This window comes from Volvox carteri (assembly GCF_000143455.1).
Source record: "Volvox carteri f. nagariensis unplaced genomic scaffold VOLCAscaffold_63, whole genome shotgun sequence".
Classification (NCBI taxonomy): domain Eukaryota; kingdom Viridiplantae; phylum Chlorophyta; class Chlorophyceae; order Chlamydomonadales; family Volvocaceae; genus Volvox; species Volvox carteri.
This window is the reverse complement of record NW_003307606.1, coordinates 440,281-458,889: the sequence shown is the minus strand read 5'-3', so window position 1 is coordinate 458,889 and position 18,609 is coordinate 440,281. Positions and strand designations below refer to the sequence as shown.

The 18,609-nt window shown below is 59.6% G+C and overlaps 1 protein-coding gene across 1 annotated transcript; it reads right to left on the bottom strand.

Moving 5' to 3' along the window:
• Positions 1–712: 712 nt before the first annotated feature.
• On the bottom strand, positions 713–8,923 carry VOLCADRAFT_83714 (uncharacterized protein; the record flags this gene model as incomplete). The annotated part of the gene is made up of 18 exons (XM_002956595.1): positions 8,846–8,923; positions 8,504–8,561; positions 7,908–8,119; positions 7,312–7,569; positions 6,769–6,879; positions 6,255–6,350; positions 5,830–5,988; positions 5,592–5,676; positions 5,043–5,176; positions 4,454–4,885; positions 3,796–4,221; positions 3,661–3,762; positions 3,122–3,226; positions 2,710–2,835; positions 2,154–2,285; positions 1,697–1,960; positions 1,383–1,493; positions 713–901 (listed from the first exon to the last, which is right to left on the bottom strand). Exons 1-18 carry the CDS (start codon positions 8,879–8,881, stop codon positions 713–715), a joined length of 3,036 nt encoding a protein of 1,011 aa, XP_002956641.1. The 5' UTR covers positions 8,882–8,923.
• Positions 8,924–18,609: the final 9,686 nt, after the last annotated feature.

The following is an 18,609-nucleotide window of genomic DNA, read 5'->3' as shown; positions in this document are numbered from 1 at the left end:
TGCCCGACGCAGTGCCGCTCGCCAGCACTGCGCACATAGACGGCACCAATGCAGGCAGGTGCGGCTCCAGCAGACCCTCGCTGCCCACTCTGGACCCTACCTCCATAGCCAAGCCTCGCACCGCCAACAGTGCCACGCGCACCACCTCCGAGCCCTGGTCCGGACCCAATAGAGCCTGCAGAACCGCGACGCTGTGCTGCAGAACCGTTGCCACACCAGCGGCACCTGCTATGGTGGTGGCTGCGAGGCGTGCAGCTGCACGTGCTGCCGCCGTCTTGACGCCTGTGTCCTCGTCACGTACCGCGGCACGGATGGCGTCCTGGAAGGGCTTCAGCAGGCCAGCGTCCTCCAGACGAGAGCCGGCGTGGCGAGCAGCGGTGGCCAGAATGATGCCGTTGAGCTGGCGCGCCAATGCGGTCGGCGGCTGTGAGGGTGCAAGTGGGCCCGCCATAAGCACAGAACGCATCACGTCCGGTTGCGCGACGCGGCAGAGGGCGCCCAGGCAGCTTCCAACGTACATGCGGTACTCGTCGTCCTCGCCTGTAACAGGTGGGATCGGTGGAGGTGCATTTTAGAACTCAGGAAACGAAAATCAATGGGGGATGAGTTGTTGGCGATATGAAGACGGTAAGTGGATGGGCCAGGCAGATGAAACCTACGCCCTGAAAGATCCACATACATGCGGGACGAAAGCAACGGGCATTGGCTGCAGTTATTCGCTTTGGTGATACAAGACGACAAGCGCGCTGGGCATGTGTTGTGGCTTGTGTGTGGCCTCACCTGCTGCCGCCCGCATGGTGTCCCGCAGCGTGTCTGCCACAGCGGACACGGCGGGGGCGGCCAAGCGCTCGCCCGCCGCCAGCAGCGCTCCACGAAGAGCGCGAAGGTGGGCATCGCGGACCTGGACACGGTTTGCATTGAGACAGGAAACAGGCAGTGGCGGAAAGGTCAGCAAATGTTGGTGGTTCGAGGTCCATTATGGAGAAGAGTTCCTGTAATCATGGGCTCTCCAAAGCTCCTTAAGCCCCGGCTTTTATGGACCCGCATTTACAAGTTCCGCATTTGTGCGGAACTGGTAACTCTTACGTTGAAGACCTCTCCAAGAGCACTGCAGGTAGAGGCGGGCGGAGCTCGGGTAATGGAGTTGGGAGGAGGCATTTGCATCCTTCGACAGGAGTGGCAGGTAACGCAGTCACGTCCTCTGGAAAGGAGGGAATTCCAGACGCAACTGCCCCTGCTGAGAATTCTACATTGAACTATGCAGCTATCCGCATCCTATTATGGCATCCGGATCCACCACCGTGCTCGCACTTCCCATAGCCCTTTCGGTAAGCCTCACGTGGTGTTCTTACCGAAGGGAAAAGCCTTCCGTTACCACTCACCTGCGGCTCTGCTGTCCTCCCACTAGTGGCCAGATCCTGCACCAGCTGCTCCAGACGGGCGCTCATGCGGGTGAGCTCGCCCAGGTTGTCAGCGGCCCTTTCGCGAACCACCTGAACAGTGCACATGGACGGGGCCGTAACACAGAGGACACGGTGAAAGACCGAATGGACAAAAGCAAAAGATCTCACATGAAATGAGCAAGCATATAGAATGCCCACAGCGCAACCAGCCATGTTCCATGTTAACAGCTCCTTGCTCCTGTACCTACTGCACCGTCTCGGACACCTCTGTCTCTCGGACCCCGAACACTCACATCGCTCTGGTCGTTGAGGCACTTGAGGAAGGTGGTCTGCAGCTGCGGCACGAAGGGCTTGAGGCCTTGGCCCGCCTTGGCGATGAGCAGTCCCAGCGTGCCCAGAATTGCGGCCTTAATGGGCGAGGGGAAGCGATCGCCAATGATGCGGATGAGGGGGCCTGTAATGGACACCACGAACGGCTTGAGCGACTCCTCACTCGTCACTCCCACCAGCTCGCCCAAGCCTTCGGCGGCGGCCTCACGGACCTCCGCGCTGCTGCCCTGTGAAATGTACACAAGGGACAAGCGGACGCGGACCACAGTGGATCCTCAACGATGTCGTGTTGAACAGGACAGGACTCGTACTCTGCACCTTCGCTGGATCTGGATCTGTATCCAAGGCAGTGCCAGTTGGCGAACAAATCATGAAGGCCGTAATGCCCCACGATTACACGTCGACCTCCCTTCTGCATACCTGCAGCACGCCCTGCAAATAGATGGGCAGCAGAGGCGCCAGCGCCTTGGGCGGCACGCACAGCCCCGCCAGCAACAGCGGCCCGCCACGGCGCTTGCGGCGCTCCTTCTCCCTTGCGTCCGCAATTGCCACCTGGAAGCACGTGCGATACAAGCCGTAGATGAGCGCTCAATAGGCAAAATGCAAAATACGAAGCAGCAGCAGCATAAGGGCGGAGGGCAAATGGGCAGACCGTGCTTCGCCAGTACCGTAGGCGACCCCGTAGCCTAGAAGGAACGGATCAATGGACAGGAGGAACGAATCAATGGACATTAAGGGGCCAAAACGACGCAGCGGATGAACAGAGGAATAGTAGGCATGAAAGGCGGGGAACACAGGCGAAGAGCAACCGAACAGGCGCCAAGTGGCATGGGTTCCCAACGCAAGCCTGGTCCGACGGACATTTGCAGAGTGCGGATGAGTCGCGACCGCCTTAAAGCCTCGAAAGGAGGGTAACGTAGAGCGTGAATCGCACCGTCGCGACACCCAGCTCGCCTACAGTGCAGCCCCTACCTACCTTGAGGCAGTTGACATACTCGGGTAGCGCCTCCTTCGGGATAGAGCCACATACGGCCTCCAGCGCCTTCCAGGTAACGAGCAGCTCCTCGGGGGTGGAGTCCTCCGCCAGCAGCAACACCAGGGACTGGGCAGGAACGGACAGATGGCCAGGTGGGCGGTATGACCGGATTCAAGGCGGTCAAAAGCACGCAAGGGGACAAGGGACCGATGCTCCTGTGAGGAAGAGAGTGGAATGCCTGATGCGGGTGCTGGGCCTGAAGGAATTCGCGCAAGATAGGTTATGTCTTTACGCGTGTACCCTGCGGTACCCGGCCGCCTAGCACAGCGCCCCTGGCGTTCGTGTCCCTCAGCCGCCCCGTCGTTAGGATTGCCACCCCAGCCAACCCGGACCGTCTGCTGTCCATGCTCACCTGGATGAGCTGTGGCACGTGTTCCTGGAAATCATGTTTAGAATGGCTCGCGAAAGAGGTGATCAGCTGAGCGGCTCCATGGCGAGTGCCCGGGTCATCCAGAGCCTGTGGGAAGAGGAGGGGCAGTTGAGGGGTTCTTGCTCTCAGTGCAAGGACGAGGTCAGGGATTGGGCCAATCAGGGAGGGTTCTGAGAAGCGCGTCTTGGGCAGGGCGGTCGTGTGTTCCGTCGTCTCACCCCTTTCTCACTCGTGCGCATAACTAGCCGTACACAGCTAGTGTTAACTAGCATGAGTAACTTAGTGGTATGAATGGCGTTGCAGTGGGGCCGCAGGATAACAATTAGCACATTACCATGGACAAGGCCAATCCCTGTGGCACACCCATGGCCCAACAGTAATGTGATTTGAACAGAGAATATTTGGGCGGTAAGCGTCGATCAGGGACAAAGGTACCTATGGGGGGATTCAGCGAAATGAAACCACCGAATCCACACCGTCCATGCAGCAAATGCTGAAAGGCCCGCAACGGCCCCGCGTACCTTAACCATTTCCGGGACTAGCAGGTGCAAACCCTCCTCGTCCACGCCCGCCGCAACCGCCACCGCCGCCTCCGCGGCAGCAACCCGACCCGACGCAGTCACCTCGGCTTGGTCATGCCCATCCGCTGCCACCACCAACCGCGAGCCCGAGGCCGCGGCCAACAGCGCCGGCAGGATCGCGTCCAGGTGGTTGTTAAGGTGCGAGTCGACGACGCCTGCCAGCTCGCCGAGCGCACGGACGTTATTCAGCAGCAGCGGCCGATGCAGCAGCTTGGGGCACACGAAATGGAAGATCTGTGGCCTGACCTGCAGGATGACGCGAAGGCCTTCCAGGCTCTCGCGGTAGCGGCGGTCGTGCTCCAGGCCAGCAAGCATGGACGGCACAACGCCGTCGACGGCGGAGCCACCGCCGGCGCCACCAGATCCCTTGAACAGGATGCCAAAAGCGGCACCGGCTGCCTCGCGCACGCCAGCGTCGGTGTCGGTGAGAGCGGACTGAACAGTGGGCAGCACCTCGGCGAGGTGCTCCTGCAGCTGGTGGCGACCCAGGTTGTCCAGAACCTGTTACAAGGCGAACAGGTTCCGAACGTGTCAAGTTATGATGGTGTACGGATGGTGTGCGTGGGGCCATAGAAACAAGGAGCTCATCAATTGCAAGGGCCCAACACGTCAAGTCGGCTAACGGTGTATGCTACAGCTCACGGTACGACGCAGAAGTGCTACTCAGGAAGAGGCAAAAGAAACGCTGGTCGCGCACTGTCCCTCCCATCCTCCCTCCCTCCCCGCACCTCACCTCTTTCAGTCCCAGGCATACACCTTGCCGCGTGGCAGCACTCTCTGAGCTGATCCCCTCCCGTAAGATGGGGATGATGCGCGCCAACACGCGCTCGCCCATCTTGCGTACCAACTCGCCCAGGCAGCGCGCAGCCGCCTGGCGCCGGTCGTCGCCCTCGTCCGCCAGGCTCTCGATCACAAGCTGCATTAGGTCCGGTAGGATCTGGCCCAGAGTCTTCGGAGTGTTGACCACCACCGTCTTCCACACATGAAGCGCCTCCTGCCGTACCGTATACTGCACGTCCGTACGGACGATATACAGGCGCGCAAGCACCTCGTTACGGCGTTCCATGCCCAGCGCCGCAGTAATGGCCTCGCCATACGACTCCTCCGCGATGCCCTCCTCGTCCTCATGGCCGTCCAAGATGACGTTGCCGCTTGCGCCCGCAATCTGCATGCATGTGTGTATATGTGTTAAGAGGGCAACATCGCCTGCTTCCTGCCTTAAATGTACCACCGCTTGCGTGTGCGCGACTGTCGGCGTGCACTTGGGCGGGGTTACTATTGCGTGTATGTAGGAAAGCCGGCAGGGGAGGCACGGGACGCACCTTGAACAGCAGCTTGCCCAGCAGCTTGACGGAGGACTGCCGGATGCGCCAGTTCTCCGCAAAGACGCCTTCCTCCACGGCGGGCAGCAGCAGCGGAAGGGCAGTGCGGGCGTAATGGTCCACCAGGATGCGGCCTGAGGAAAAGGTTTGGCGGAGAGGACAGAGGAATTGAGGAGGTCCGGACGGGTAAGAACATGAAAATAATTTTCTTCAAATCAAGGCGGGAAATTGAGCAGAGTAATAGGCAAGGGGAGTGGAGGAAGCAGAAGGGAAAGGCAGACCGGAAAGGCACAAGAGGGTGCAAACGGGAGTGGAAAGCTGCATACCTAGTAGGCGACGCACGCAACGCAACGCTACGCCACGCACGCACACATTCACAAGGCAACCATGCAATCCGCAGGAATCTGCAAACCGTTTGTAGCGCCTTGCCGGCCCATGCCCCAGCGCAGTCGCACTCTGGAGCGTACTCGTAAAATGGCCCCGCCTCCACGCCCCCAGTTCTACCCTTTCCTAGGACATTCTACACGCACGGCCATCGGCGGTACCCACCTGCTGCCAGTGCCGCGTCCCGCACCCCCTCTGCCTCATCGCTGAGGCCATCCAGAATGGCGGGTAGCACACGGGGCAGGTGCACCTGGAGGTTTACGGGAGAGCGGCAATGAGGCGAAGGGTGGCGTCAATGCCAGGGCATGGACTCGGACGAGGCACAGGTCGTGGCACCCCTGACCTCCCTTCCCACTCCCTTTCCTTCCTTCCCTCTCTCCCATTCCGTTCATTCTTCCCGCACCTGCAACGAGTCCTCCATGGTGAGTGGCAGGTACTGGAACAGGGTAAGGGCACCCTCGCGCTGTGCGGGTCTCGACCTGGCCCCCGCAGAGGCCAACACGTCTGGCAGCAGCGCGTCCAGGTGGTCAGGACCCAACACCGCCAGAACCTCGGCAAGACCCTGCGGAGGCAGCAAGCCGCGGATACGGAGGTGGAGGTGCAGGAGAAATAGAGAGAGAGAGCAAATGAGGAGGAAGAGAGGAGAAGAAGCCGCGGGATCGCGGATAAAAGGAACATACAGCATGGCAACGCGACTCATCCCCAAGTCGCTCATCAGGGCCTCAACTCATCGCAATAAGCACCCACGTCTTTTATCCTCCCTGCCGCCCATCTACCTGCGTTCAATCCCCCCACCGTCTCGATTTTCCACCCGGCAAGCCCACCCACCTGCGCCGCTCCGCTGCGCTCCACGCTGCTGCTCTCACTGGCAAGGGTCTCCAACAACCAGGGCACCAGGTGGCCGAATGTCTCCTGACCCATACCCTATTTAAACGCAGGTGGTCACGGAGTGCGGACGAGGTTAGGCGGGTTAGGTTATCCACGAGGTCAAACGCGGGGAGGGTCGGGATCGACCGGGGTGAGGAGAGGGACGACGTACAATTGGAAGTTTCGTGCATTGAAGGGAAAACAAGACGAAAGGCCAACGGGCCGAGGTGGAGAAAAGCACAGGGGCCAATAGCGTTGCAGGCAACGCGCGACTGCGCGGGTAAGCGCGTGTTGCTTTCTTCCCCTCCTAAACCCCGAAACCTTTGCCGGTTTAGTCCCCTCGCTCTGGTCAGCCCATTTCTGTGCACCCATGCTGCACCGTGACGCCGCCTCATTCCAAAACGTACTACTCGACCATTTCTTCGCCCTCAGCCCACCGCTAGTCCTGCCCCTCCTCCCCTCCTTGCACCCTTACCTTCATGAGCGAGCCAATGGCCCGCGCTGATACGGCACGGACCTCAGGTAGCGGATCCACCAGCGATTTTTGCAGCTCCGGCATCAGCAGTGGCACGTAAGGGCTCATATCCTAACGGGCAAAGAACGGCACAGAGGAAAAGCATGGGCGGAGAAGCCTTTGGACGAGGTATGCAACGATGTAACAACCGATAGGTCCCAGGGGAAATTGGAAAACCTTGGAGCGAATATGGCAGCACTGCGAATGGATTGAAGCCGGGGAAGACGGAAGGGTAGCAACATATGCCGTCACGTCCTGTACACTGCCAGCGGCCGTGGGAATATGCCAGCCGCCGCCCGCGACTGCATCCTTCTAAGCTGAAGCTTAACAGCTAAACCTGTCTGACACCTTAAACTGGTACAGCATCCCAAACACACAATGTTCCGCCCCCTACAGTCACGGGCGTGCTGTTGTGGCCCGTGTACGTTAGTCTCCCCGCAAGCACCGCCAGGTGCTGGCCTTACAACCCCCCAAGTATACATCCCCAGGCCCCGCTTCGCGCACCTTGGCGTCGTTGACCAGCGAGCACATGGAGCCCACGGTGCGTGCGGCTCGCTTCTTGGTGTCACCCGAGCGGTCGCGCAGGCCTCTGTGCACCACTGGGACGATGAGCGCCAGGGAGGGCGCGTCGATAGTGTTAATGAACACCGTGTCCAGCAGCACATCCAGGCAGGCGCGCGTAGCGTTGTTGGGGTCAGCGATGGCGGACAGCAGGGAAGGCACTAGGCGCTGCACCTCGGGGTTACGGATGACGCTGCCAATCTGCGATCAGCAAGGCGGCGTCGGCACAGATTAGGCGTGTGAGAGTATAAGGTTCAGAGATGGGAGGTGAAAATTGGGTGCCAGATGCCAGCGACAGGGGAAAATGTCGCGGGAAACGGCGGGACAGACGGAAGGTATGTCACTGTCCTGAATGCAATGTATGGCATGTGTTGATGAAAGCCGACACATAAAAGGTGCAGTGCGCAAAGGTATGTGTACCTATGTCAAGGATGACTATTAAGGGGAAGGCGACTCAGGAACGTCATCCCGAGCAAGCGCAAAGGATGGTACAGCTGCGCCATATGGAAAGGGCACCGTGGCCGAACCCAGCCACCCACCTCGTTGAGCGCCTCCTGCGCTGCAGCCTGCACCTTGGGGTGCGGGTCGCTGAGCACCTCCCCGAGCTTGGGCACAATGGTGGGCAGGCAAGTGCCCAGCTGCTTGGGCGCACAGTGAGCCATGGCGCCTAGCAGCTGTACGCTACCCTGTTTGGTACGCCAGACCTTGTCCTCCAGACCCTTGAGTAGCGCAGGGAGGACCAGCTTCACACCTGCAGGGAAAGGGTACAGATCGGGTCAGGGACCGTGCCGCGTACACCATAGCGCTGTTGCTGTGTTACTTGTTGTGTAAGGAAGGCCCCAGGGAACGTGTGCCAAGAAGACGAACTATGGAAGTAATAGGCAGGCTATACGGCAGAGAAGAACAGAAAGGCGCATTGTGCTGCGCGGAAGCACGGAGATGGCGGTGGGACCGAAGGCTATGGAGAAGTGCGTGCCATACGCATCGCGCGTGATGCTTGCGGGGGAGGCGACGCAAGAGACTCGGGGTGCATATCCCATATCTCAATTTTTACGGCCCTTGACCATCAGCGGCACGCACCGAACTCCGCACAGCACATGCCAGCTCCCATCCCGCCAGCCCCTACGCCACTTACCTGACGCGGTCAGCTGGCCCATGATCATACGAGCCGCGTCCTCCGTTGCCTGTCGCACCTGCGGTTGTAAGAGACGCGACCGGGGAAGGGGGCCGCCGTGAGCGGTGTCGACGCCGTGAGCCGTGGGTGGGGTCTTGCAAACTGGTCAAGTTCTACGAGAATGACCGGAACGTGCGGGGCTCGCCCAGCTTGGCGCCAGGGAGCCTGAGGGCTTCTTCTGGTGCAACGCAGGCAGACAGGCAGTCTGGCATGTTGTGTCCGGGTGTAGATGACCAGAAGAACCGGTGGCGTCCAGGTGTGCGGTGCTTTTCATCTACCCGCCTGGGCCCTTCGAGGCTTTACCTGCGGGCTGGGGTCGCCGAAGCAGTTGAGCAGCATGGGCAGCACGTGAATGACGTAGGGCTCGAAGAGCTTGCCCAGTTTGTCAGACAGGCACTCGAACGCCAGCAGACCGCCCTCGCGAACCACCGGGTCCTTCTTGTCCTGAAAGTGGGATTGGGAAGCCGCCCACAGAGGGACCGAGTTGCGATTCAGAGCTTAAGAGCTGCCGTTAAAGTCTCTGGTTGGGATGGGTTCAAGCCTGTCGAGCGACGGAAAGATTGACGGCGGCAATCTGCCAGGGTAAAAGAAAACGCAAACATGTGAATGGCTTCGTTACACAGAGGATGGAGTTGAAGACCTGAAAAGGCTTGCGGCTTTCTGCAGTCGGTGCTGAAGGGGCTGCCACTCATTCTGCCGAGTCCACTGGCCAGAGCAACAGAACAGGTGAGCAGTACGCACACGCCACACCGACGTGTGGCCCCAAGCACATGCCGTTACGGATACCCTCGTTACCCTCGTTCTAGTTGGAACGCCTATGTATTACTTTTAAAAGGGCGCGCTTCACCCTAAGGTCCCCAAGCTGCATCCCAATTCCTGCAAGAACACAGACCAGTACAAAATTAAGAACAAACCCACCCATCCCTATCTCCGTCTCCTCTCTAATCCATGCTATCCTCCGTACCTCCACTGCAGCTTTGAGGCTCTCCATGATGTTGAAGTTCTTCATGGCCATGATGCCCAGACCCTTGACCAGGCCCGACAGACCAAAGGCAGCGCCACGTCTGGTGGCATGTGAAGAAGCCAGACATACCTTCAAAAAGGTCTCCCATGATCCAGGTGATATCAGTCGTGATGCCAATGCGGTCCTAATGCTATTCTGGACGTGCGTTTGGGCGCTTAGAGCTTGCTGGGCAAACGACTAGTGTCTCAAGGGCGTCGAAGCACTGGCTGGCAGGGGAATAAAGAAAGGAATGGGCCCCTTCCCGCTGGGCCTTTTCGCTCGGGGTGTCTAGCCCGCCACTTGCAGCTGTCATAAACACCCTAGAGCAGAATAGACGTGCCCACGTCGTGGCCGGGGCCCATGCCAGTGGTAAGTCGTCAGCCTGACGCACCTCTCGCCGTACGTGGCGCCCTTGGTAAGCTGCGCCAGGAGCCTGTCCACCAGACCCTGTTCCGAAGGGGCGCCAACAGAAACACCGAACCTGTTGATATGCATACCTTGTACAGGGTATACGGGTCCAAATGGCTGCATGTTGCGCGTAATCCCATGGATCATAAACACGTGGTCCATATCCGTTTAAACGTACATCTGTCATAACCCCGCACTGGCTGGGCATTTGGCACGCGAATAAATTTGTATAACAGGGCATATGCTTGAATGCAGCGAGAGTGCATGGATTCATGGGCTATCGGCAACATCTGCGGGGCCCTGATTTCTCCCGTTGTGAATAAAGTTCTGCTGCAAAACACAGGCAAAGCAAGCCTGCGCGTCGCATGCATCGTCCATGGCACCGGCAGAGGCAGTGCCTTCACGTAACCTCGGCCTCCTGCACCTAAACTGAATCTCCCGTTTTCAACCAGGTCATCGCTCGACACGCTTACCATCTTCACCTCTTTATGTTCCCTTCTCTCCCTTCGTTACAGTCTCAGTCATCTTCTTGATGTTGATGTTGATCTTAATGTTAACGTTCATGTCCTCCCTTTTTGCGATGCTTACCTTCTGAACCCCCCAGCCTACGCCTACGCCTCACCTGCGTGTACTCAGTGTTCGATGCCAGCGGAGCCACAAGCGGCGGCAGGCAGTTCGACACGGAGCGCTGCACGGACTCGGACGGAGTACCCAGCACCCCCATCAGCAGGTCCAGAGCAGCAGCCCGCTTGGGGTCCGACGGCGGCAGGTGGCGGGCGATGGTGCCCAGCAGTACCACCACACCTGACGGGGATGTACGGAGCATAGGATGGTATGGCGAGCAGGACAGGACAAGACCGGACAACCACAGCCACCACCGTTAGCGCGAACAAGCCGACCGTGCGTGCGAAGCCTCTCTCAGCAGGAAGACGAGCCTCGTGCCGCGGACTCCACTCCCGAAACTTGCCACATCTTTAAGACGCACCGTGCCTGCGGCCTGAGCCCCTAAGGCCATCAGCACGATCAGCAGTGGTGTGGCACGCCAGCTTCTTTCCCCGTGCCCTGCGCCTCCTGCTTACCCTCCCGGACCAGGTCAAAGCGTGACTCCTCCTCCGCGCTGGCCCCACGGCCCTTGCGGTCCAGGTGGCTTTCAAACAGCGGCAGCAGCCGGGGGGCGTGCAGTGCGCCATGGCAGTCCAGAATCGCCATGCCTAGAGGAGGGGGTTGGGATGGGATGGCATGGGATGGGGGCCGGGATGGGGTTGCCCTGCTAAGCATCTATCCAGGGCAGACCGTGGAGGGAGCTACAACGCATGTCTCCCCAGGGCACACAGTAAGGCATGCGCGCCGATAGATCTGCTTGAGCTACATAACGCAGGAGGGCTGAGGAAGGCCGGAAAAGCATGGACGCGCGATGCATCGGGGATAAGGTGACCCCATAGATGCAGGAATGAGAGACTTGCTTCTCAATCATAGCTGCCTAGGGGACAGGAGAATAGGCCATACCAGGAAACAAATAATAACGAAAATGGTGGCAACAGTCGTGGCGGGGCCGCCTATTTTCCAGTACCCGCAGTCAAAAGCACCTTCACACGTTCTCGCAGACGCACGGCTGCAAACCGCCTGCTGCTCTCCAACTGCCTCAATAGCACTCAGCAGGCAGTGCGATACATCGCCACACATCCTGTACAAGATCACCAAAACAAATTGTGCACACACACTTGCCACTTCTCTTGCTGCAGCGCAGCCAAACTCACCAGCGGCCACCATCTCCTCGCGAACCTTCTCGTCCTCGTCCGCCAATCCGCGGCCAATGAGGAAGTCCAGAGCTGGGTTGACGTCCAAGTCGCCCAGCCGCGGGGCAATCGATCGCAGCGCCACTGCGACGCCCACCCGGCTAATGAGGCTAGCATCTGGGGCCCGCGGGCGAGTACAGACACACGGGAGTAAAAGGAGGCAATGCTCCTTTAAAGGCTTCAAGCCTCTTCCCCTCTTTCCCAAAATCCGCACCTGGCTCGTACATTCCCACAACCGCCGCTAAAACATCGGGGACAGCTTCCGAGTGCAGCTCCATGCCCGCGGCTAAGGCGGCGGCAGCGCTGAACTGCACATCGCGTGCCTCGGATGCCAGCACTACGGTCAGAGGAGTGGGGGGAAAGTATCATGAGTGGCAGGGCAAGCGGGAAAGCTTATGTTCACAAATGCACCAGCACTCAGTAATCAAGCAGCCTAGACATCCACGATGAGGAGGAACACATCATGGTATTCCAATTTCAGGCAGGTATATCCAAATTGGGAATCAAAATTTGCGATGTAGCCCCCAAGCTTTCTTTGTCGCATTACAGAATCCACCTCTCCCAAGCCCTAATACATTCCTGATCGATGAGAAATTTCCTACTCATCCCTGACTATTCGCTCCACACACATCCACACTCACTCTCTACCAGCCTGAACAGTGCCCCATGGCCCAGCTCCGCGCAGCACGAGTTCCACAGCGCGGCCGCTGCCGCCGCGTTGTCCTCACTGCCTACATCATGGCGAGTCATCCATAGCAGCGCCGCCGCCGCATCGTCGCCGGGCGGCAGCTGACCCTCCGCCAGCAGCGGTACGGCGGGCAGCGCTGCCAGCGCTGCGGCACGCACGTTGGGCGCGGGGTGGGTGAGGCCCGAGAAGGCAGCGGGCAAGTCCTCCTCCAGACAGCCCGCGCACAGAGAACGGAGCAGCGGAATGATGCGGTCCCTGGGGCGGACGAGAATACGAACGAGGGTGGATACTGGCTGCTCAAGGCTGCTCAAATGGTCCTGTAATAAAAGATGCGTGTCAGTTCATCAAGATCCTTCAGCATCACGAGCTGCCGAGGCAACTTGGCGGCTTGGGAATAAAGCTATACCAGTTTCACCGTCTACCGCATCTACAATAATGCCGCGAAAAGAGCCTCCCCCGAAGGCCAACATCACCGTGGAAAAGCACCCCCTCCCGCCCCCATATTACCCCTCACCTGTACGCTGGAATAACGCCCAGCAGGTGGTACAGCAGCTCCAGGGATGCCCGTCGGGGAATGTCCAGACCGGGGGCCACGTGCAGCGCCACCACCGCCACGCACTCGTCGTGGAGCAGTGTGTGCACCGGACTCAGGAGCACAGCCTGGAGGGGCGAAGGGAACAAATCCACCGGCGACAGCAGGGCCGCGGCAAGGGGCACTTTGAAAGGCGGAAGTGGCTGGCCTCGTAGAACGCCATTATCCCGGTGCCTCAGCGCGGTGATTAAAAGCCACAGTCCTGGATGCTGCGCGCATTCCTAAATAAATGGCGGATTGCAGTCCGTGTCCCACATCTAGAACTAATTTCTTACGAACAAACTACAGCCGCGTACCTGCAGCACAGGGAAGACATAGCAGTAGGAGCTAGGCGGTAGCTGCTGCGCCACCGCCGCCGTCACAGCCGCCAGCGCATGCACTACGGACGCCACGGCGGGTCGAGAGGCCACCTCACGGTAAGACAGCCCGCGGCCGCTCTGCGCCTGGGACACCAACCTCAGGCAGGCGGTGAGCGTGGTGGCGGAGGCGCCTAGACGTCCAGGCATGCAGGTGCTGAGAGCGCGGACGGCATCGAACGCGGCCTCGCCTGGCGGGGTTGTGAAGGGAGCGAGATCAAGTGGACAGCGGCAGAAATTCAGACAAAAAATGATGCAGAGAAGGCGTTAAGGAACACCAGTCGGATCATTCCTCCCTGCGGCGGTGGGGGAATGTAGAGAGAGGCAACAAGGTTGCAAGTAAGCAGGGGGTAATACTCATAGGACCATACCCGCTCGGTCGACGGGATAGCCTGGACTGTATTCGCCTAATCCGGAGAAGGCGTCCGGTTTAGCAACACCACGAAGCTTCGCCGCCGGAACAAGCATAGGTGCTTTCTTCTGTCCTAGCAACCGGGAGGATCCCCTGTTTTGCGCTTCAACAAAAAGCTTGTTTCGTCCTCACCTACCTTACGGGTGGCAGCCTTAACGGAAGACGCACATACACGTTTCAACTTCGTAAGTATACAGGCCGCTGTCCGGGTCGCTACATTCGCGTCTTGTCCACCTCCACGAGCCACAGCCAAGAGCTAATCGCTGCGTACATCCGTGAACTCGACGATCCCAACGCCCTTCAGGCCGCACATACTACTCACCCACAAGCCAGCTGCTCATGAGCGGCAGGCACAGCTCCTGGTACTCCTCCAGGTGTTGCGACGCGTCCCGCGGCGCAGCCTCCACCACACAGCCCAGAGCTCGCAACCCCAGCTCCAGCCGCGCGCGCAGCGCCCGGATGCGGCCACGCAGCTCCGCCTCCGCAGCCAGCTTGTTGCGGCGGAACTCCTCTTGCCGAGCCGCGGCGTCCTTCTTACCGGGGCCCGGCTTGGGGCCGGTGGGTGCAGAACCAGCGCGCGAGGGTGGTGCTGCGGCGGCAGGACGAGGGGGCTGTGAAGGCGGCGGCGTGTCGTCGTCGTCATCGTCCTCCGCGAAGGCGCGATTGTCCATCTGAGGAAAGATACAGCAGCGGCGGCACAAGGAATGTACGAACACGGTGACAGCAATGATGGGAATGCATACGCACAGGGTCGCGAGGCACCAGCTCTTAGCTGTGGTGGAAATATAATAACAGCGCACATAACCACACGTGTTTGGTAACACTTTCCCTTTGGCCAGGTCATATCGGCCTTCACCCGCGCATGCAAACATCACGCCACCCTCTCCCAACGTACCCAGCTCAGCCACAGGGCCTCCCCCGGGACCGTCCCTCCCCAGCCCCCATCTCACCTTGAACCGTCCCCTGGGCTTCTTCACGTTCTTGTTGACCACCACCTCCGGGACGTACACACCCGCTGGCACCCGCTCGCTGGACAGGATCCCGTCGGGAGTCTCGTAAACGTCCTTGGCCGCCTCTGTCAGCGCGTCCAGCTCCGCGCGGACGAGCAGCGACCGCAGGACCGCCTGGTGGATATATGGAGAGCAGAAGGGGTGGAGTTTGCAGCAGGCGTTTGTGGGCGGACATCGAGACGTCAAAAAAGCTGGCTGGAGAGGTGAGCGTGCACTGAGTAGGAAAATTGTTCGGCAGGCAGGAAAGCGACAGGGAGACATGTTCAGGGAGATCTGTTATGATAGTGACTTGTCGACCTTAAAATCAACGTGCATGCCCAGAGACGCCAATGACGCCGTTAAAACAAAATGCCGAACGCAACCCCCGGGTCTCCCTCTTTTACTCAAACATCTTACATCCCCGGCGATTTCCTCCAACTCATGCAAAGAGCACTGCTGCAAGGGGCTAAGGTGGCGCTTTCATACCTTTCCCGCTTCCCAACTACCACACCCGCAACCTGCATTTATCTCCGTCCCCGCCCCCTCACATATCACTAAGGATTCGGTACCCACCATGACATGACTGTACATCGCGGTTGGCGCACACTGCATGGCAGCACCCAGGGCGCCACACGCCGCTTCCCTGTCCTCAAGATTAAGAGAGGCCAGGCCATCTTGACCCGCCAGCAGCTCGCATACTGCCGCCGCACACGAGTGAACTCGCGAATCGAAGGCGCTACCCAAGCGGCGGTGGAACTACATGGGAGGGATAGGGTGGAGGACCGGTAGAGAGCGGCCGGGCAACGGGATATGGTTGGGACGCAGAGGGGCTGATGGATGGACACAGCAATCGCCACTGCGATCCAGGCGCGGCTGCTTCAGCCATGGGACCGGGAAAGCACTTGCCAGCAGTACGTACTCGTCCAGGACGACAACGCCAGGAACCATGCTCTAAGCGTTTCGGCGGCAGAGCAAGCAGGCCATCCAGAATCTTAATGCCTAGCAAGAGGAAATTGGAGACACCGCAACGACTACATGCCGATTCATTTTCTTCTGTGGGGCGGAAGTTGTCGGCTCGGCTTCCTTCCTCCAGCGGGCTTAGCTGGAATGAAAAGACCTTTGGACCGTACGCACAAGCGCACGACACGGCGCCGGGGGCCCACGCTGGTGAAGGACCCCTTACCTGGCTCCATGGATGGGGCGCGCGGCGCATGGGTGCGTCCAGCGCGGGGTGGTGTCCCGCCAGCAACAGACCCGCCACGGCGGCGCCATCAAGCGGCAGCGGCGCGGCTGCACCATTAGCACCCTCGGTGGCAGCCGAAGGCTTCAACTGTGTGGGCGCTAACGCCAGCAGCACCTCACCAAACCGCATGGCCAGGCTGCCGGCGGTAGGGGTGGCGTCCTCGCCCGTGGCGGTTGGGTCCTACGCAAGTGCGAGTGACAGATGCGAGGGCAGGGAGCCCGGGAAAAACGCACAAAACATTATCCGATTACGAGGTCGTGAGATAGATGCGCCATATCGCGTCCCAACGTGGCGACTGTAGGAGCGAAAGCTCCAAGTAAGTGCCTCATGATGCAATACACTGTTCGCCTACAATATACTCGGGACGCTGTGAACAGGTTCAACGAACGTGCACACTAGCGCAAAGGGGGTTTATTTCGGGGGCTGTGAGCATACAAGAGCGGCGGGAGGCCAAAGAAGGCAGCGCATCAGCGCATCAGCACAGAGATGGCATAGGGTCCACGAAAACAGGCAGCGCGCTCTTCCCTCGTCTAAGATAGCTCACCACGGCCACTGGAAGCACCGCCCTGTTGTTCATCCAGAAGCGCAGAGCGCTGGTGAGGGGAACCACCAGACGGAAGGCCTGCAAGGGCAGATTAGAAAATGAACGAGGATCGGGGCCAGTAGCTGATGCGCGGTCCCACAAATATCGGCCGCGTTGGACAGCGGTTCTTAAGCACGCAGGAGCCCGCACCAAGGGCGAGTCCACATGCAAGCGCAAGCGCGCTTGCGTCATAGCGGCATACATGGAAGATATCCAACTGCTTACCTGCGCTGTTACCAGGCGCCTGCAAGCTGCCTGTGCCGCCACACGGGTTTCCCGGGAGAAGTGCAGCGCCGCGCACACCAGCAGCCGGCACAGCGCATCCATGCAACCTGTGAGGAAGCCGAGCAAGATAGGGAAGGCAACAGAGCCATCCACGGGAGTGGTGGGTCACTAGGCCACAACTAAACTCTTCTGCCGCGAAGAAGCCATCGAGCAAGCATTTCCACTATCAAACATCGTGCAATGAGCCACACAGCAACGCACATAGTGCTGGTGTCGAGCACATACACCTCATAGACGGGATCCAGATGGGCCATCTTCATACATCACTAAGCCCTTGGACCTTCTAGCACCATGACCCTTCAGAGGGCCCCGATTCGCCAGCAACTATGGGCTTTCGCCTTCCTCCCCCTCGCTACTGTTGGGGCCCCCCCGGGCCTACCCTCCGTCGCGTCCACCGCCGCCCGTAGCGCGCCACGCTCCTGGCCCAGCACCACCTCCGCCAGCTCTGCCATGCGGGGACAGTCGGCAGGGGGCAGCTTGGCGGCGTTGGCCGGCTGTAGTAGCGGAGAATCCCCGCGTAGAGCCGCAGCCCACGTCTTGTCGCCCGTCTGAAGAACCGCGGACTCTGAGGCACCTGCGTGTGTGCAACCCGTGCGTGGCGTAGCGCTTAAAATGGCGTCGAGGAGGCGAGTAGCATATATACATAGGCAAGGATATCGCATTCGGGCTCTGGCTCAGACCAACGATCCGCATGCCTCAGGCCTCCATGCAGTCATCAGCGATTTCCCCAGGGGTTGAGAACACGGATGGCGATGTGTATGTGTGTGTATGTGTGCGCGCGCGTGCCGCTACGACGGGCACGGTTCGGGGGACGCACAAAATAAGCAAATGGCATATGGTTGGATGTATGTGCCCATGTGTGGGTTGGATCGTGGACGGTGGTGGCTTCGGGAGCGAGGTTCTCCTGCCCCTCACCTCCCACAGCTTCACACAGCCGTTTTTACCTCCAATGGCCTTCTTTGTTTATAGCCCCAACATAACGAGGTTAGCCAGGTCACGCTCCATCACATCAACCACATCAACTACACATACCAACGTATCTTTAAATCTTTAATCTTTAAACTCATAATCACATTCAGAGGGGCCTTCCACACCATTCCCGCTTCAATCAATCGGATCCCCACCCCTATCCTCATGACTACAGGACAGGACATCAAATTCCTTCCATGAACCCACAGGACCCCTACCTGCCGCCTCCAGCGCGCGCGCCACCACAAGCGCTCCCAGCACACCGTCTAGACGAAGCGCTGGCTTGCTCAGCGCATCCGATACCCACTTGAGGCATGTCTCCGGCGCGCCGCTCTGCTGCAGCAGTGGACCCGCCAGCTTGGGCGCAGCGCGAACTGCCTGCAGCGCACTTCGCGCTGCGGCGCGGCGGAGTGCCTCGCGCGATGTGTCGCGCAGGCAGGCCATGAGTTGCGTCGGAACCGCCTGGGGCACTGAGGCCGCAGGGCCCAGGCGCGGCAGCCAGGCAGCCAAGGTGCTGAGCAGCGAGATCTTCACGTCCTCAGAAACTGCGGAAATGTTCGGAGTGCGGGGACAGAGTGCAGTGTGTGGCGATGAAGACGTCACGTGCGGAGGCTGTGCGGGAGAAAACTTGGCACGGCGATGGAAACAGGGAGCCTGGGCATTTGCGAAAAGAATTATGTTTCCTGTCAGGGTAGGCCCGCGTTGAGATGGAAGGTGAGGACTAGAGCACATTGCTGCCAGTC